General features: G+C 46.1%; 1 protein-coding gene and 1 pseudogene across 1 annotated transcript in view; one reads left to right on the top strand and one right to left on the bottom strand.

Moving 5' to 3' along the window:
• Positions 1-17,733, bottom strand: part of ZNF606 (zinc finger protein 606) — a 52,780-nt gene that overhangs the window by 3,494 nt on the left and 31,553 nt on the right. Inside the window, 5 exon segments of the mRNA XM_067721113.1 lie at positions 3,560-3,658; positions 3,887-4,013; positions 12,176-12,264; positions 12,878-12,934; positions 13,669-13,777. Coding sequence (XP_067577214.1) covers positions 3,560-3,658; positions 3,887-4,013; positions 12,176-12,264; positions 12,878-12,934; positions 13,669-13,699 — 403 coding nt within the window. The 5' untranslated portion in view covers positions 13,700-13,777.
• On the top strand, positions 14,210-16,896 carry LOC137215430 (uncharacterized; annotated as a pseudogene).

The following is a 17,733-nucleotide window of genomic DNA, read 5'->3' as shown; positions in this document are numbered from 1 at the left end:
TTTCCTTCAGAAGCTCTAGGGGAAAATCCACATCCTTGCCTTTGCCATCTTTAAAAGCTGCCTGCATTCTTTGGCTTGTAGCTCCCCCCTCCATCTTCAAAGTTTATCATTCCAACCTTTGCTTCTGTCAGTCACATCTCTGTGTCTCTGACACTCCTGCCTCACTCTTAGAATGACCTCACAATAACATGGGCCCATCCAGACAATCCAAGATAATCTATCTCAAGATCCCTAGTTTAATTCACATCTGAAAAAGTCTCTTTTGCCATATAAGGCACCATATTCACAAGTTTCAGATGTGGACATTTTGCAGGGGTGGGTATCATTCATTATTCAGCATACCACAGGGTCTAATGCTGCAGGTACCCAACAGGGCCTAGACCCTTGTCCTCTTTCTCCAGGTTTTTCTTCTTCTTCACTATACACCATTTTCCCTCTTTTATTACCCAAGTCCATTACAACAGGAGAGATCCTACTCTGCTCAAGAAATGGCACTTACTATCAATTTTAAGCTTAGCTTCTAGTAGTTAGGGAATGATCTTGAAACAACTTTTGAATTTTTCCAGTAGAAACTTTAAAAAATGGTAGCTGACCAAGTCACTGATTAGATAAATAATGTCCGTCCAGCTTCATACTCAGTACTTACGGCCTGAGTGTCTCTTCCACCTGTAAATTATAATCTATGTGATGAGGTGACGATCTAAACAGTTATGAATACACACATTACATCACTGAGAGTTTGTGGGGTTGTAGATGCTAAGCGGATGGGAGGTCAGAAAAGGAGACCACGACAGAAGCAATCAAGGAAGGTTTCACACAAGAGAAATAACATGAGCTCAGTCTTCGGGCATGGCTCAAATACAGACAGACTGCTGGTATGGCATGAGCAAAGGCATGCGTGATGTGACTGAAATGTAAGGAGGGCCTTAAGGATGCCAGCTGAGTAAACTGCAGGAACTAGTCAGGAAATGAGCAAAATAATAGAAAAAATTCGAAGGTCTTGAAATCTGGTCAGAGTTATTTAAAAGGCAACTCAAGTCACTGTAGGTTTACTGGCAGAGACCTCATAATGGAAGATTTCAGGGATATAAATCTAGAAACAACATCTGAGGGCGCTAATAACAAATAATAATTCACTCACCAACTTGAGCTGGAATTTTATGAGGGTGCCTACCTGAGGGTGATGTTGGTGGAAGCTGAATGACACAGCTGACATTTCAGAGGAAGAAAATCTCAGAAGTCAGACAAGAGATTACTTCTTAGAGAGGAAAGAGCAGGCAGTCAGGATGACTTCCCCATTTCCAGCTTAGCAGACTCACAGAAGGTTGGCATCAGGGATATAGATCAGGAAGACGGGGAAACAATCTAGAAGGGAGAGCTGAGATTCCTGGTTCTACCAAGATCAAGGAGACAGTTGAGATGATTTCCAAGAAGGCAGAAGTGTAAGGATGGAGGTGGTGGAACCACAGGGCTCAGGACAGTTACTTAGAATGGTCAGCACTGACCATTAAAGCTTCTGGAATTCATGACTCCTTGGTGGAAGGTTTCAGATCCAGATAGGGGGCAGCTGGTTAAGACTCCACAAAAGTTCACTTCGTTAGATGGGAAGATGTACAACTTCAGGACTCAAGAGGGGGCCATGGTATATCGTTAAATTAAAAACAACAAGATACAGAATGATGTGTATTGTATTCTACCTTTGGAAAGGTGAAAAGTAACTACATATGCCTATATTCTTATAATTGCATTAAAAAACTCAGGAAACAAACAATAGAAATTATTGCAAGCAATTAACCTCGGTAAGACATCAGTGAAATTTCACCACTCCATAAAAGCAACCATAAAACTGGCAAAACCTGACAGAATAAGTTTCTTCTGAATTCTCTAAATTAACCAAAGACTTGCAGCAACCCAGGGAGAGTTTATTCAAGGAAAACTGAGTTTCAATAATAACGGTGAGTTTTGTGGCATTTTAACTTACCCTAATCCCATCTGACTCCTCAACTCAGCAGTAGCCTTGGAAAATAACAGCTCACATTTCTGGTGATAGAAGGAACAGAACAAAGCTAGAGCTTTTTCAAAGCCTCATTCCCAAACAACAGTCATTATCTGACCTGTTTGGTGGTTCCCAGGAAGACCCCACTTGAAAGGCTTGTGGGAACTTGCACAGCGCTAAAAACTTCTAGGAAGTAGGTATTTGTCAAACGTTTAATGGCAATGTTTTAAAGCGTTACTGTCTGAGGTGATGGAAAACAGACGGGGTACACAATACACAAACCAGAAAATGAAAGGAAAACCTGAGGAGTGAGATGTCCATAGATTTGAAAAGTCCTAACATATTCCTGGGAATCTAGAAGGCCCATGCATACACACTGTAATTAAACTTTCAAAAGCCAAAGCCAAAGACAGAATCCTGAAAGCAACAAGAGAGAAGCAAGTCATCATATACACGGGATCCTCAACAAGATAAACAGCTTATTTCTCATCAGAAACCACGGAGGCCAGAGAGAAAAAGAAATATGTCAACCATGAATTCTATACCTGGCAAAACTATCATTCAAAAGTGGAGAAATCAAGACATTCTCCAATAAAAAAAGCTAAGAGTTTGCTGCTAGTAAACCTGCCCTACAAGAAATGCTAAAAGGAGTTCTTTAGGCTGAAATGAAAAGACACTAACTCGAAATACTGACTACCAGTAAAGGTAACTACATAGGTAAATACAAGACGACGATACAAATGCATTTTTTGTTTGTTTCCTATCTGATTTAAAAGACAACTACATAAAGCAATAATTATAAATAAATTAAAAATCTGTTATGAATCTATGTTGAAACACAATGTACAGATGTAATTTGTGACAATAATAGCACAAAAGAGGGAGGACAGAGCTATACAGAAGCAAAGTTTTTGTATACTATCAAAATTAAACTGATAGTAACCCAAACTAAATTGTTATAAATTAAGATGTTAATTATAATTCCCAGGGCAACCACTAATAAAATAACCCCAAAATTTATAGTAAAAGGAAAGTGGTTGCCTGTGTGTGCCTCTGTGTGTCTGTGTGTCTATCTGTGTGTCTCTCTGGAGAATAATAATAATGTGGATAAGAGGAGAGAGTATAAATGAGATTTTTTTCAGCTTACACATTTTATATAGCTTTGAGTTTTTTGAATCATGTAAATACATTATCTATATTAAAAAAACATTTTTTGTTGTTTTTTTGTAAGAAGAGTTAGTGACTACAGGCCACAAGTTTGGCAATAAAACATTAAAAAGCAGGTAAATGAATGAGAAGTCTTCTTAGACAAAGGGACAAAGCAAAGAACATGAGAGGTGAGGAGGGAAACTGTAGCATACAAAAACTGTTACCGTGTTAAAAAGGTGGGCATCTTTGCTCTGAATCAACAGCAGAAAAAAGTCAAGGGATAAAGGGATAAAGCTCCTTGGAAGGAACCGTGACCGTCTCTGAGGAAGTGAACTCCTCACGGCCTCAGCCCACTTCCCAAACAAGGATGGCTTGGAGGAAGGTTCCTCGCTCCCACCTGGGGTCTGCTCTCACCTGGACAAGTGCCTTGAGGAGGATATGCCTGCTCCACCGACCACGGTTCTTCTCCTTGCTCCAACAGGGAGATGACCTCAGGCTTGGCGATCTTATTCCCTACATGTGGAGGAAAAACACAGACTTGTAGAGCCATGTAACCCTCCCTTGTCTATTTCTCATGAATGACTTCACTTCATGCTTTATGAGCAATAGGGATTTCATCCTTGAACCTCAGGGCTCAAGATCATCTCAGCCCTTCTGAGGCCTCGTAAGCTTGTAAACAGAGAGTAGCACAGGGGATTGCAAGGGGGACAGCATCGTTTACTTGGGCAGTCCCCGCCTTACCCACAGAGAGCAGATGCCCATAGGTCTCCAGCATCACATCACGGTACAGGGTCCTCTGAACAGGGTCCAGCTGCCCCCATTCCTCTTGGGTGAAGTCCACAGCCACATCCTTGAAGGTCACTGGTTCCTAAAAGAGCACACATGTTCCTCCTCAGCCCGGAGCTACCCCCACTCCAGTGTTTTCTGGGGATGGAGTGAGGCTGACAGCCCTGGAGAGGAGATAGTACATAGAGGAATTGTCCTGGATGCGTTCGGTATTCTCACTGACGTGGGTCAGGTCTCACTGGGAGCCACCCAGGGCCCTGCATTTGGGATGTACTCTTAGGGAGTTAGATATCTGGGCCCACAATAACCACAATAGAGATGAGCAGGTCTCTCCTAAGATCTTGCCCAATTCTAGTTAACACTGGCTAGTATGGACAGGACTCCCATCTGGGCAATTCCTCCTGCTTCTCTGGAACTGCAGACACTTAATAAGACCGAGACCAGGACCAGGGTGGATGCAGACTCTGAGCCCTGGTCACAGACCAGAGAACCTGGGGCTCAAGTCTGCTCCACGTGTAGATATAGGACCTGGAAGGGTGACCGCCTTCTTGGCCACAGCAGAGACACTTCCACTCCCAGATTGTCTCCGACCCAAGGACTGGAGGTAGGGGTGAGACAGGATTAAGCAGAGCAGCCCAAGCCAAAGAGAATCACTTACAGTTGCTGTCAAAGCACTTTGATTTTGAAAAAGTTCAAACTGATGTTTTTAGGAAAAAGAGAACCAAGAATACCCACTAGAAAGCTAAAGGGAAGTCTGATTTTTGCAATGAATGCATCCCTTACAGTCCTTTGAAGCCATCAACGTGAGCCTCAGGTATCTGGGCACTTCCAGGTTGTGGCAGGGGGACTGGGGAGCGAGCTGTGCTTCATGGGAGGTGAGTGAGCGACAAACCCCACAGCCCCTGTTCCTTCCTAGGGCCCCCTCTTGGGCTGTCTGTGCACTACAGTCCTCCCTTCCATGTCAGTGCAGAATCATCCCCAGGACAAACACCCACTGAATGGATACACGTGCAGTGCGCTTCCACTCCAAGCATCCCTCCACTTCCTCACAGCCTGCTATTCACTTCTCTTCCACCCACATGTGGCCTTCCTTTCTGTCCTGAGAGTCATCCCCGACCAGGGTCAGCCCTCATGCTGGTCTTCAGTGTAGACTTTGCTCTGCTGGTCTGAACTGCTCCTCCTCCACCTTCACATGACTGGCTTGAAACACAGAACTGCTTCTGCTCCAGTGATTCTCTAACTCCAAAAAGCATTTACAACTGCTATTCACAACCTCCTTTAGTGAAACCCTCCTTAGCCTTGGACTCCTCCATTCCAATTTTTTTATTTTCCTCTTACAGACATGCCCAGGCCTCAGTTTCCTTACTGGCTGCTGCTTCTACATTTTTGGGGTAAACTTTTTTTACTTAAATGTAACATTCGGGTAGAGAAGTGCACAAAACCGAAGTGTGCACCATACCTAAACTCAATGCACTTTCAGAGTGATCACACTTGGGAGACCAGCTGGGAGGCCAGGCTTCCTGCCCAGGGTGCTCCTGGTGTGCCCATCTCATGCTCCCTAATCTCAGGGGTGGCACCTACTTAGATGGCTTCAAAGTTCAATAGTTAACAAGGTCCAAGCCCACACCGTGGCAGCTGTCAAGCTGGTGGACTGAGCCACAAGTTCACCTCCCACCCTTCCCAAGACCCCAACAGATCCCCATACACATACTTAAAAAGGAACAAAACCACCACATCTAATTGACACAGAGGAATGAAATCACTAGAGAGATTCTGCAACCCCTACTAAAATAGTGGACATTGGCAATGATCATCGATGACTGCTAAACCACAGGTGAAAGGCATAAGGGAAATGTCCGATGGAGGGGTCAGGCTGACAATACCTGCAGCCACTAATCCATCACATCACCTGGAAATGGGCCAACCAGACAACCTGTGCCCACTGATGCAGGACAGTAAGAAGGACCCAGCACCACCTATCAAGTACTCTTGCCCAAAATACAAAGCCTGAATCTGCCCTATCCTCTAGCTCAACTACCAGTCTATGGGAGACAGCTGGATAGAGGAACTCATCCAAGGACATCACAAAGGCAAAATCAGGCAACCCAAGACAGGTGACTTGGTTTCTTCAGTATATGAAGCACATGCAACATGTGGTCCTTGCTTGGATCCTGATTTGAATAACAACTGCAAAAGACATTTTGGGGACAAGTGGGGAAAAGTGAATACGGGCTTGGTATTAGGTAATAGTAAGGAATTACTGTTGTTAATTTTGTTGGGTGTGTAAAGGTATTGTGTTTATCTTCTAAAAGGTATGAATGTCTCAGATACATACACAGAAGTGTGAAATGATACAGTATCTGTGCTTTGCTATAAAATACTCTAGTTTTTTTTTTTAAAAGGTTGTCCGAATAAATGAAAAGGCAGAAAGTTGGAAGGTGACATTTGCTAAGGCTGGTGAATGTGGGTGTCTGTCGTCAGCTGAATAATGGCACTGCCAAAGACGTCCATGTCCTAATGACTGTTACCTTAATATGACAAAAGATGTCATAGTTACAGAGATGTGATTACGTTAAGGATGTTGAGATGGGAAGACTATCTTGGATTATCCAGTGGGCTCAATGAAATCACAAGGGTCCTTACAAGTGAAAGAGGTAGGAGTGTATGCGTCAGAGAAAAGGAGACAATGCAAGCAGAGGTCGGAGTGATGCACACTGAAGATGGAGGAAGGGGCCATGAGCCAAGAAATGGCAGGTAGCCTCTAGAAGCGAGTGAAAGCAAGGAAGCAGCCTCTCCCCTGAGCCTCCAGAAAGAACACAACCCTGTAGACCCATTCTAGACTTCAGACTCCAGAACATGAGAATAAATTCATGTTGTTCTAAGCCATTAAGTTTGTGGTAATCTGTTATAGCGGCAACAGGAAACTCGTAGGGTTTTTAAATCTCCTAAAGTTTTTTTTAAGAAAGTAAACGACATAACGGGCCAGCGAAGAGGCCGTCGGCATGTGGTGTTCTACACATTATTCCCGCAAGACGGGGAGATGAGTGTGGCTGACCAAGGAACCAGAGCAAAGGAGACCCCAGGCCTGCACATTAGAAGGGGCTGCAGGGGAAGCAGGACCCCAAGAGAGGCTCTGGGCTCTGAGCTTAAATGCCACTGAAGCCAGGAGAATCAGGCTGCAAGGTCTATACTCAGGACCTCTATATTCAGGACAACTTTGCCAGTTGCCCCACATCCCTGCCAGCCAGTTTGCCTTGTGGGAAAAACTCCCTGGACCCTCCTCATACTCAAGAGTGTGGGAGGTTCTCAGGCTGCCTGGATGAGTGACTACCCTGGAGTTGAGACCCCTTCAGCCCAACACAGGGAGAGGGGAGGGGTCTGTGGCCTAACAGCCAGCTGTGCACCCAGGAAACCGGAAGCAGAACCGACCTGGTGATCCTGGCCCACCGAGGCACATGGAGATTAGAGTGAGACTTGTCAGGGGAGGGAGGGAGAGAGACAGATAGAGACAGAGACCTAGAGGCAGGTCAATCAGGAACCAGACCTGCTCAGGTGCACAAAGCAGATCTGTGAGACACAGCCTCACAGCTCTTCTCTGGTAAACAAAGACAGACCAGAGGGCCCCTGCACACATGAGGAACATCTGCACAGGTGGAAAGACTGAACTTAGCAGCTAAGAGGACAGAGAATCCAGGCAGCAGTCACATCCAACTTCCAATGACCTATACTTCTAATTCCCAGATTGGAAAGATTCGGTATAAAATAGGACAGGATAATACAAGAGGCTCAGAGAATATGAAGAAGAGATAAAAAACACAGCAGTCAGGGGGCCATCTAACAGACAACCTCAGAAAAATAATATAAAGGAAAACAGGAGGGAATTTTTTAAAAACACAGGACTTCTTTAAAAAAGACACAACCAACACTAGCCATAAACAAAGACAGATATATTTGACAAAAATATACCAAAAAACATTTCACTGATAAAAGACACCATAGAGACAAGCTATAGATTTGGAGAAGATAATCCATATGTGGCAAAGACTCAGGATCCAGAAAGCATGAAATGCCTACATATTAATGTGAGAATCTACAGAAATCTAGGGATGGGAGACACACAGAGAAAGAAGGAAATACAGATGGCCAATAACTCATTTAAAGATATTCAACCTCACTAGCAATCAAAAACATGCAAATTAAAATAATGCAATAAACTTTTGTGGTCTTGAGGTAAACAAAAATTAAAAGACCCGATATTAATATTGTCAAGTGGCAGCAAAGATGCAGGGAAATATGCACCTTCTGAGTGGGGAGACTGAGAAGGGGCTTTGCCCTTTCAGAGCCACGTGGAAGCACTGGTCACACGGAAAACACAAACACCCTAAAACTCAGCGAAGTGCTGCCTCCAAGGTATGCCTAGATAAACTTAAATGTGCGCACAAAGCAAAACTAAAAGAACTTCCACAGGGCTTTGTTTGGAATAGGAAAAATGGTGGAAGGAGGAAGGACTTAGATGAGTAGAGTGCGCTTCTCTGATGTGGCAAAAGGAATGTACTTGACCTTCATCTACCACATGGATATACCTCAAAATTGACCTTGAAAGGTGTAGAAAAGCTACATGTAGAAAAAGCATTGTTAAAAAAACCAGATTATTACCTTATAATGTCTATATAGTTTATTACCTACATGAGTATGAAAATGGATTAACTATGTACGTATCTTAAGTGGTTGTTGTCAGGAAGGGTGCAAAAAGAATGTGATTGGGGACTAAAAAGAACGAAAGGTAAATATGGCAAAACATTAACGATGATTTGGAGTGGGACCCTGTTTAATCACTTTTTATACTTTTCTGCAGTTATGGAATTTGTCAAAATAAAAATTTAAATAAAAAATATTTTCAGAGTTGAGAGATGTCATCAAAACTGGAACGGCCCATGGACTGCCCATCAGGAAGAAAAAAGACCCCTAGCAGAATATGCCCCAATGTCAGGGCCCACAACTCCTGGAGGCCTTAGGGATACAAAGAAAATGCAAAACTGAGGCTGGTGATGAAACAGAAGAGACAGCAGAAGATAGGCACCTCGTCTCACCAGCTGTGGAGACAAGAGGTGGGGCTGGGAGACGAAAGCCTCAGTTACCTAATGCTTAGGAGCAAGGAAGCAGAACAGAGAAGGGCCCCACCCCCTAGGTAGGAGTGAGCCCTTCCATTTCACAGGTAACCCTTACCTGAACTCCTACTTTCCAAATATCATCTGCCAGGATGACTTGCAAAGATGTTTCACCCAAATTCTTGTTAACATTTTTGGACATGTTGCTTTGTACACAAGTATAATCATTTATCTAGACATTCTAAGGCACTTTATGAAATCTGACACACCAGCCTCACGTTTAAACTACAGGAGGGTTTAAGAGAGGATGTAGGGGGTTCTGAGCTGGGTCTTAGCTGTTTACCTGACAGCTAAGGATCTCATCTGATTGCTCCTGCATTACCTGAATTCTCTGACAACTGGCCCCTTCATGGAACCTGGGGAAGTCCAGATATACTCTCTGGCATCTTCAGAATTTCATTATTTATTAATATTTTAGGGCAAGCTCTTTGCAGAGAAGGAAAATATAACTAAACTGTGCTCAACCTTGAAACAACCAAAGACGGAGGCAGAGTATTCCATTAATTCGTGTTTTATGTGAATGTTTACTGTGCAGAAATCTTTGGTGGATTGTTATAGTGGGGGTTTGAGAGTTTCCATATTTGGGGGGGTCTGGCTGGGGGTTTTATATGGGCTGGGATATTATTATTATTTTCCCTATTCATCAAAATAATGGGCTCCCACTAGCTGAAACTTCACTAACCAACATGTTTGTAAGATCAGACTATTCAGATAACAAGGGATGACAGTATTTGATATTTTCACCAGGTGAATGCTTTATTTCAATAAATATTTAATTTGGAGGGAACAATAGAGGGATAAGGCGCTCTTGTTTGTGTTCCCAAGACCTCACTTAATACAAAACTCACACATTCAAGTCTTGAGTTTCCCACAGGGAAAGATCCAAAGTGGGTGTGGGAAGGGGCCAGGAGTACATGCTCACAAATCACAACTCTTCAGACATTAGAGGGTGGTGTTATTTTAATTCTCCATTTTATTTTCTCGGCATTAACTCTAATAACTCTCAGAAACCCTCATATAAATGGACAGCAGAGTGCAGCACAGTGGTTATTAGAATTTCTTCACAGCACTTCACTACAGCTAACTTCTGTTCCCAAGCAACTGATCAGGGCCCATCTTTCAGCCTAGTCTAGCTTCACTATCGATTGTCTGCAAATGACCGCACGTTGTAAGAGCAACGAACACCAGTCACCCAAGCTGTGATGCCCTCATTACGTGGCTCAGACCTGAGACGGCAGTGCTGTGACGTGGGGACAGCATACTCACGACGTGCTTCACCAGTCAGCCTTGAAACCGTGGGAGGTTTTGTTAATTTTTTTTTTAACTTGGCGGGAGGCGTAATGCTAAGCAGAGATGTTATTAACATTTTTATATCACAGTATCTCACATTTGCTTGATTCATTATTTGAACTTAGAAATGAAAAATCTAAATATAGTAATGAAACTATTTTTGTCTTTCACAGCAGACAATCAGAGTACATGTAAATGTGAAGAACTAGGATAAAAATCTCTCATTTAGAAAAAACCCTAAGAAACTGAAACATAAGTTAAAAATGGCTACTTCCAAGTCATGAAAAGAAATAAAATACTGATAAACGATATGACATACAGGACCCATGAAAGCCAGACACAAAAGACCATATATTATATGATTCCCTTTATATGAAATGCCCATAATGCGCAAATACAGAGAAAGTAGATTAGTGGTTGCCAGGAGCTGAGAGTTGGGGAAACAGGGAGTAACTACTAATGGGTATAGGGTTTCTTTTTGGAATGATGAAAATGTTCTAGAATTAGATACTGGTGATGGTTGCAGAGTTCTGTGAATATACTAAAACCCACTGAGCTACATACTTTAAAAAGTTGAACTTTATGGTACATTAATATTTTAATACAGCTTTTATTAAAAAAAATTTTTTAAGTGGCTGCCTCAAGTAAGGGGGCTGAGCAAGAGGGGAGGAGGGAGATGACACCTGTCCAACATCATGAACTGTGCTGCCCTATTTCTCTTGGGAGCCACCCTTGTGCCCTTACAGTCACGAAGTCCTCCTGCTTCGACTCCCTTATACCTCTCAGATCTGGCTTCCAGGTGCTGCAGACTGAAGCCTGATACGCCAGCCTGCTTCCCACAGCCCCCATTCTTTCCACTCCCCTGCCAGAGGCAACTTTCCAGCCACATTCTAGACCCTGGTTCCTCCTGCTTCCAACACTTCTGAGGCTTCTCATTACCACCAGGATGGAGACCCAGCTCGGTGGCGGGCATTCAGGATGCGGCTGGGTTTGTCCTGGCCTCTTTGGCCTAAAATCTAATTATGGCCAGCCTTCACCCAGATGCTGGTCATGTGGTGTGTCCCCATGGTGCTACAGGAGGCCAGATTCCTGCTCAGCAGGCTATGCCCACCCGGCTGATGTGTCCCCTTTACCCCTTGGCTCAGGGGTGTTCTATCTCCCAGGCAGCCTCCTCTCCACAGCAAAAGGACCCCAGGTGCTCTGTGCCCCACGGCCTCTATGCAGACTCTCCCAAGGCATCAGTTGTGCTCAGCTCCTCCAGGGCTCAGGGCCTCCCTAAGCACCTCTGGCTTGTGTCCTGAACCACATGTGCAGCACTAGGCAGATGGTGAGGTCTCAGCAGTTGACTGAACCACCCTGGAAAGTGGCATGGGAGCTCCTCAGGATGGGGGCTAACACTTCACCTTGTTCTCCTCCCAGTAAGCACAGAGCTCAGCAGACATCATCAATCTGAGTCAGGCACTGAATACATGAGGGAAGGTGGGAGGGAAAAAGAGGAGGGGGATGCTAGCCAGAAGAGGGTTGCCCCTTATCCACCAAACAGCCCACAGCACAGCTGGGGCCCGGGACTCTGAACAGGCTGGTTGACAGTGAGGCTGCAAGTCATGGAAAACAGAATTCTCCCGACCTGTGCTCAGGAATCAATAAACTTCTAGCTGATTCCTTCTTTACCCAAACCCTAGCTGTGGTAAACTGAGGAAGTACATCGACTGGGATGGCCGCGAACACCCTGAACACCTTAGGGAACAGGGCAACCCTTCACGAAAAAGCAGAAGCCCCATCTCACCTGGGCCTGGGCTGTCGGAAGCCTGGGGGCCCTCCTTCTCTCCTCAGGGGTCTTCTCCACGCACCAGGTAGAGTCCTGAGGACACAGAGCTGGGGGAGGAAAGTGAAGTCACAGAGGCAGTTCTCCCTCCCAGAAGTGTGACCACATGAGTCCCACCTCCTGACCCTGTCCTTCCCCTTTGGGCAAGGGAAAAACCCTACCTCCTCATGTTATAGATGAAAGCAGTGGGGCCGAGAAATTAAAGAATGTGCCTAAACACAGGGACAATCTCCCCTTGCTGAGGTACTGTCTTAGACAAAGTGTCTCTTCACAGACTTTCTAGGCCTGAGCCCTAAGTGGCCACACATTCATTCTCATGCATCCTGTCCTGGAGATATCATCACCCTGTACCCCCCAGTGGAGTGTTCTGGTCCCTCTCTGTTCCAGCTCTGCCCAGAGACAGAGCTGGACCAGACCCCACGCCCCCGGCCCCCTCCTCCCCAGCTCTAATTCCCTGGCAATGGCAGGTTACTGCTGGGAGAGACCACAACATGTTAACCAATGTGGCTGATGGGGACACAAGTTGTTTTTTTGCCACACCATGAGGCATGTCGGATCATAGTTCCCCGACCAGGGATGGAACCCGCATCCCCAGCAATGGAAGTGTGGAGTCTTAACTGCTGGACCACCAGGGAAGTCCGGGGACAAAAGTTCTTGACTCACCCCAGGAGGCCCACGGGTCAACAGCCGCCATCCCCCAGGACTGGTCCGTAAAGATACCTGCATCAGAGGATCCGGTTAGGACAAGGAAAGGAAAGAACTGTGACACCAATCCTAGTGACTAAAGGCTACAAATGGAAAAGGAGAACTGTCTCACTAATGCGCAAAACAAAATTCCATAAGTAGAGACCAAGGACGTGTGAAACAAACCCAACATAAGCTAGATTTATAGCAGAAATGCACAGGTGGGTCACTTTCAGGAATTTTATTGATATGACACAGCAACAGAACAATTAAGGACAGAACTACTTAAATAGGCTGGACAGGTATTTGATAAAATTTAACATTACTTAATTTTTAAAAAATATTAGTAGAAAGATACTCCTTTGATATCTTTAATGACAGATACATGAAAGCTTGCTTAAAGATAAAACACACCACTGACACTATTTTAACATTGTTCTTATATCATAAAACACTGCTATATAATAAGAAACAATAATAATAGTAAAAAAATACGGGAGTAGTAGAGAAATTTTGGTTGTACGTACGACTGTCACACAAATCACTAGAAAATCTCTTAAAACTAATGAGACTTCTCAGGAGATGACTATGAAATACACAAAAATTACACGACTTTAATACAAACAACCAACTTTTTAAAGAAATCTCACTCAGTTCTAATTCTATACCAAGACAGAGAGACCCCCCCCCTCCCCAATCCCAAAAGCCCTCAGCCCCTCTCCAGCACATCATTGCTGGGGAGGCCCAGAAGAAACAAGATTTGTACTCACCCCACGAAGCCCACGGGTTGATGGCTGCCATCCTGCAGGATTAATCCACCAGGAGCTTGCCCAGGAGCAGTGGATTTGGGTGATTACTGAAAGCAACTGCAATACCCACCTAGTGATAAAAGTGTAAAAAGACAAAAAATGGTCTTTCCTCACAGAAGATCCAGTGGGAATAAAGAGAACACATCCACAGAAACAAAAAGACTCCTACAGAGCATTATAAGAATACAATTTACATGTCAAAAACATAACAGAATTTCTTAAAAGAAATGAAGGGTGACAAGAATTAGCTGAAAAATGGGCACGTTCCAGAATAAGAGAGCAGAAATTTGTCAACAGTTCTCAAGAGACAGCTACTGACAAGGACAAGGTAGCTTTTCTGTTGATTTAACGAAAATTACTATAAAATCTACGTACAACCTTCACATGTAAGTGGCTGTCTAGAGCAGAAAGGAAGGAGGAACGGGGGAATGAATGCTTAATGGGTTCAGGGGTTTTTTCCTTGGGGGTTGTTATGAAAATGTTCTGGAATTATATAGTGGTGATGACTGCACAACGTTCTGAAAGCACAACAAAATCACTGACTTGTACGATTAAATGGTTAATTTTATGTTACGTAAATTTTATCTTTAAAAAAAAAAAATCCACCTGGAAGACCTACCAGGCCCAAGTCTGTCTGTCTCTGCTGGTGCAGAGGCCAAAAGAAAGCCGGGTTTGGAGCCCAGACCATCCCCAACTCCCTAAGTTCTAGGCTTATTTATGCAAGTCCCGCACCTCTCTGAGGGCCCGACGCCCATTGGCAGAGCTCTGCGGATTCCTGGGAGAGTGCACAAAGCGCTGGGACGCCCACTGGGCACCAGGGGCACCGGGATCTGCGCCCGAACTCCAAGTCGGCACACTGAGTATTCTGCACTCTTGCCTGCAACTTGACAAAGTCCTCGGTCACTGTACGTTTAAAGGAGCCCTGGGCTGTTCCCAACCCACTTTTGACTTGCCTCTGCGTCAGACGAGAACGGACTCGTACGAGAAACGCCCGCCAGGGAAGGAAAGGTAGACTCCCCGGAACGGCCTCGGAGGGGTCCTCGCCTCCTGCTTCCTGGCCTCCCGCCCCGGATTTCCTCCGCAACCCTGCCGCGGGTGCGATGCTCTCAGCCCGTCCCGGGAACGGCCGGACTCACCTGGTTCGCAACCACCGGCCTCGCACCCCTGAGGGCCAGTGCCCGCCGCTCTTCGCGGGCGACTTAACAAGCTCGCGTTTGCTTCGCCGGGGACGTTCGGCCCGGCTCGCCCGTGCGTCTGGGGTTCCCGCCCGGAGGACAAAGGCCCGACGCGCAGGGCTCACCCAGGCCCGCTCAGTTGTTCCAGCGCGGCCGCGAGGCCGTAGGCGGGCCGAGGGACCTGCCCTGGCGTCGCGCCCGCCGCGAGTGTAGGCGTCGGCTCTCTCCACCCGTTCTCCCGACCTCCCGGCCAGCGGCAACGGCAGCGGCAGCGGCAGCAGCAGCAGCAGCAGCAGTAGCAACCCCACGGACTGGGCGACCGCCTCACCTCAGCAGCGGACAATGGCGGTCGCTCCCCCCACCCACCCCGGCCCGGCGTCGACCGGGACGCGCCGCGCAGGCTGCTGGGAGTGGTAGTTCCAGGCGGAGCGCTTCCGGTTAGACCTTGGCAAGTTCCTGGAGGTGCTCGGCCTCCGAGTTCCTCCTTCTAGGGATTTACCCGGACCGCCGTGCCAGAGACCTCGGCGAGGCGGGCGGTGCTTTCCCAGCGGCGGACCGCGCTCCCCAGCCACCGCTGCCTGACGTTAGGGGGCCTCGGTAAATCGCTGGTCGGCGAGCCTCAGTTTGCCCGTCCGTAAAACGGCGGCTTGCTGTAGCCGCAGTTAGCGGTGGGAACTTGGTTGAAGTCTGAGCACTTTCCTTTTCGTTCAGTAGTTAAAAGATTGTTAAGGAAGTGGTTGTTAGGATACCCTTTTTGGACACGGAACCTAATTTTGAGCTTCCCCTCATATATGAAGCCCTACTCCTTGTTACCGAGACGAATTTGAGTCCGCTGGACCGAGGCCTCCTTCCCAGCTGTGTTGGGGGTGACCCTTGCTCAGAGCTCCCTAGCCCCTTCCTCCTTGCTCCTTATTCGCCATGCCTGTTCATTTCTCCACCCTAGTTTCGACTGATTAGTTGGGGGGACAGCATGGTGGTCAGAGAGTGGCCAATTGCAGAGAGCCTTAGGGGCATCGGAATGGCTCTGGCTGTGAGCCACGGCATGGTTCTGAGCAGAGCAGTCATGGGCTCTGGCCTCCTCAAAGGATCACTCACTGTGGCTTCTGTGTGGAGAGCAGAGTTAAAGAGGGTGAGGGAAGGACCAGAGTGACCTTTGTACCAATGCAGTAATCAACGTGGGTGGTGATCCGTGGTCAGATTGTGGAAATGTTAGCGTTCAAAAGGTAGCGCCAACAGGCAGTAGGTTAAAGGTTGTGCATCATGGGCTGCGGTCCAGTCTGTAATACCCAGAACAAGGAAGGGCATGGAGGAGGCCTCTCAATGCAGAGCAGTTCACCAGGGCCCGGTGGGGAGTGGGTTACAGGTGTGTGATGATACTGCTTCCCTAATACCCAGGCCCTCTCCTACTTCAGGTACCCCAGCTTGTTGGATGCTACCTTGTTCTCTCTGTCACGAGGTGGCAAACGCTGGGGCGAACAGCCATCTTGGATGCCACATTATGGAAGTCGGCTACGTCTGAGCTGTTACTGAGGTTTCTGAGTGGGGAGAGACCAGAGCAGTAGGAGAATCTAGGTTGTCTGTGGACATGCCCTTCCTCTGAGAGGTGCCCAAAATGTGGTCACTCCATGCCACGTGAAGGGCTTCAGCTGGTTCCATTTCCTCATAACCAGATAAGAATGAAAGGTAAAGGGGGGGCTTCCCTGGTGGCTCAGTGGTTAAGAATCCACCTGCCAATGCAGGGGACACAGGTTCGAGCCCTGGTCTGGGAAGATCCCACATGCTGCAGAGCAACTAAGCCCGTGTGCCACAGCTACTGAGCCTGCGCTCTAGAGCCCGTGAGCCACAACTACTGAAGCCCGCGCACCTAGAGCCCATGCTCTGCAACAAGAGAAGCCACCGCAATGAGAAGTCTGCACGCCACAATGAAGAGTAGCCCGCACTGGCCACAACTAGAGAAAGCCTGCACGCAGCAAGGAAGACCCAGTGCAGCCAAAAATAAATAAATAAAACTTAATTAATTTTTTTCTTTTTTTTAAGGTAAAGGGAGGAGGAGTCCAGGATACATTACTTGGAATAAGTAGGGTATTTTATGAACTGGGTTGTAGGGTCGCCAATAGTATAATAACTAGTACAAGTCAGCTAGACTTGAAGTTACCTTATGCTCTCAAATCCTAGGATTAACTCATCTTCTCCAGCTAAGAGTCCAAGAGTCACTAAGGTCAACACTATGGGATTCTGAGTCCCCCCAGAAGGACGTCAAGATGCTTCTTTACTGCTGGTGACCATGCAGAAGTTCCCCCTTCCACAGCTTTTCTTTGCCACCAGTTCACCATTCAGCATCCAAATTCTCACATCTCTGGAATTTAACGTTAGACGTCTGCTCGTTTTTCTTTTAAGAAAAACATGTAAAATATAGTAAACTCGTCAGAGATTCAATGAAACCCTGTGAACACACTCCTAAGCTGAAAAAAAAAAAATCAACCTACAGGCTGAAACACCTGTGTTTCCCTCGCCAATAGAAACCCCCCCTTCCTCCAGAGGCAGCCACTATCCTGAATGAGATGTGGATCACTCCATACATTTCCTGAAACTTTACATGCCTGTGTTCGAAAGCAATACAAAGCACGTTTTGCATTCATATAAATGCATAAGATTTCATCTGCAACTTGCATTTTTTGCTCCATATATAAGGAAAGATTTATCCTTTCAGTGTTGTTTTTTTTTTTCCGTGTGGCATGTGGCATCTTAGTTCCCCAACTAGGGAATCGAACCCGGCCCCCTGCAGTGGAAGCATGGAGTCCTAATGCATTATTTAAAAACTGCATTATTATTATTTTTGCATTATTTTTAA

The sequence above is a fragment of the Pseudorca crassidens genome, chromosome 20, assembly GCF_039906515.1.
Source record: "Pseudorca crassidens isolate mPseCra1 chromosome 20, mPseCra1.hap1, whole genome shotgun sequence".
Taxonomy (NCBI): Eukaryota; Metazoa; Chordata; class Mammalia; order Artiodactyla; family Delphinidae; genus Pseudorca; species Pseudorca crassidens.
This window is presented reverse-complemented; position numbering and strand designations above follow the sequence as displayed.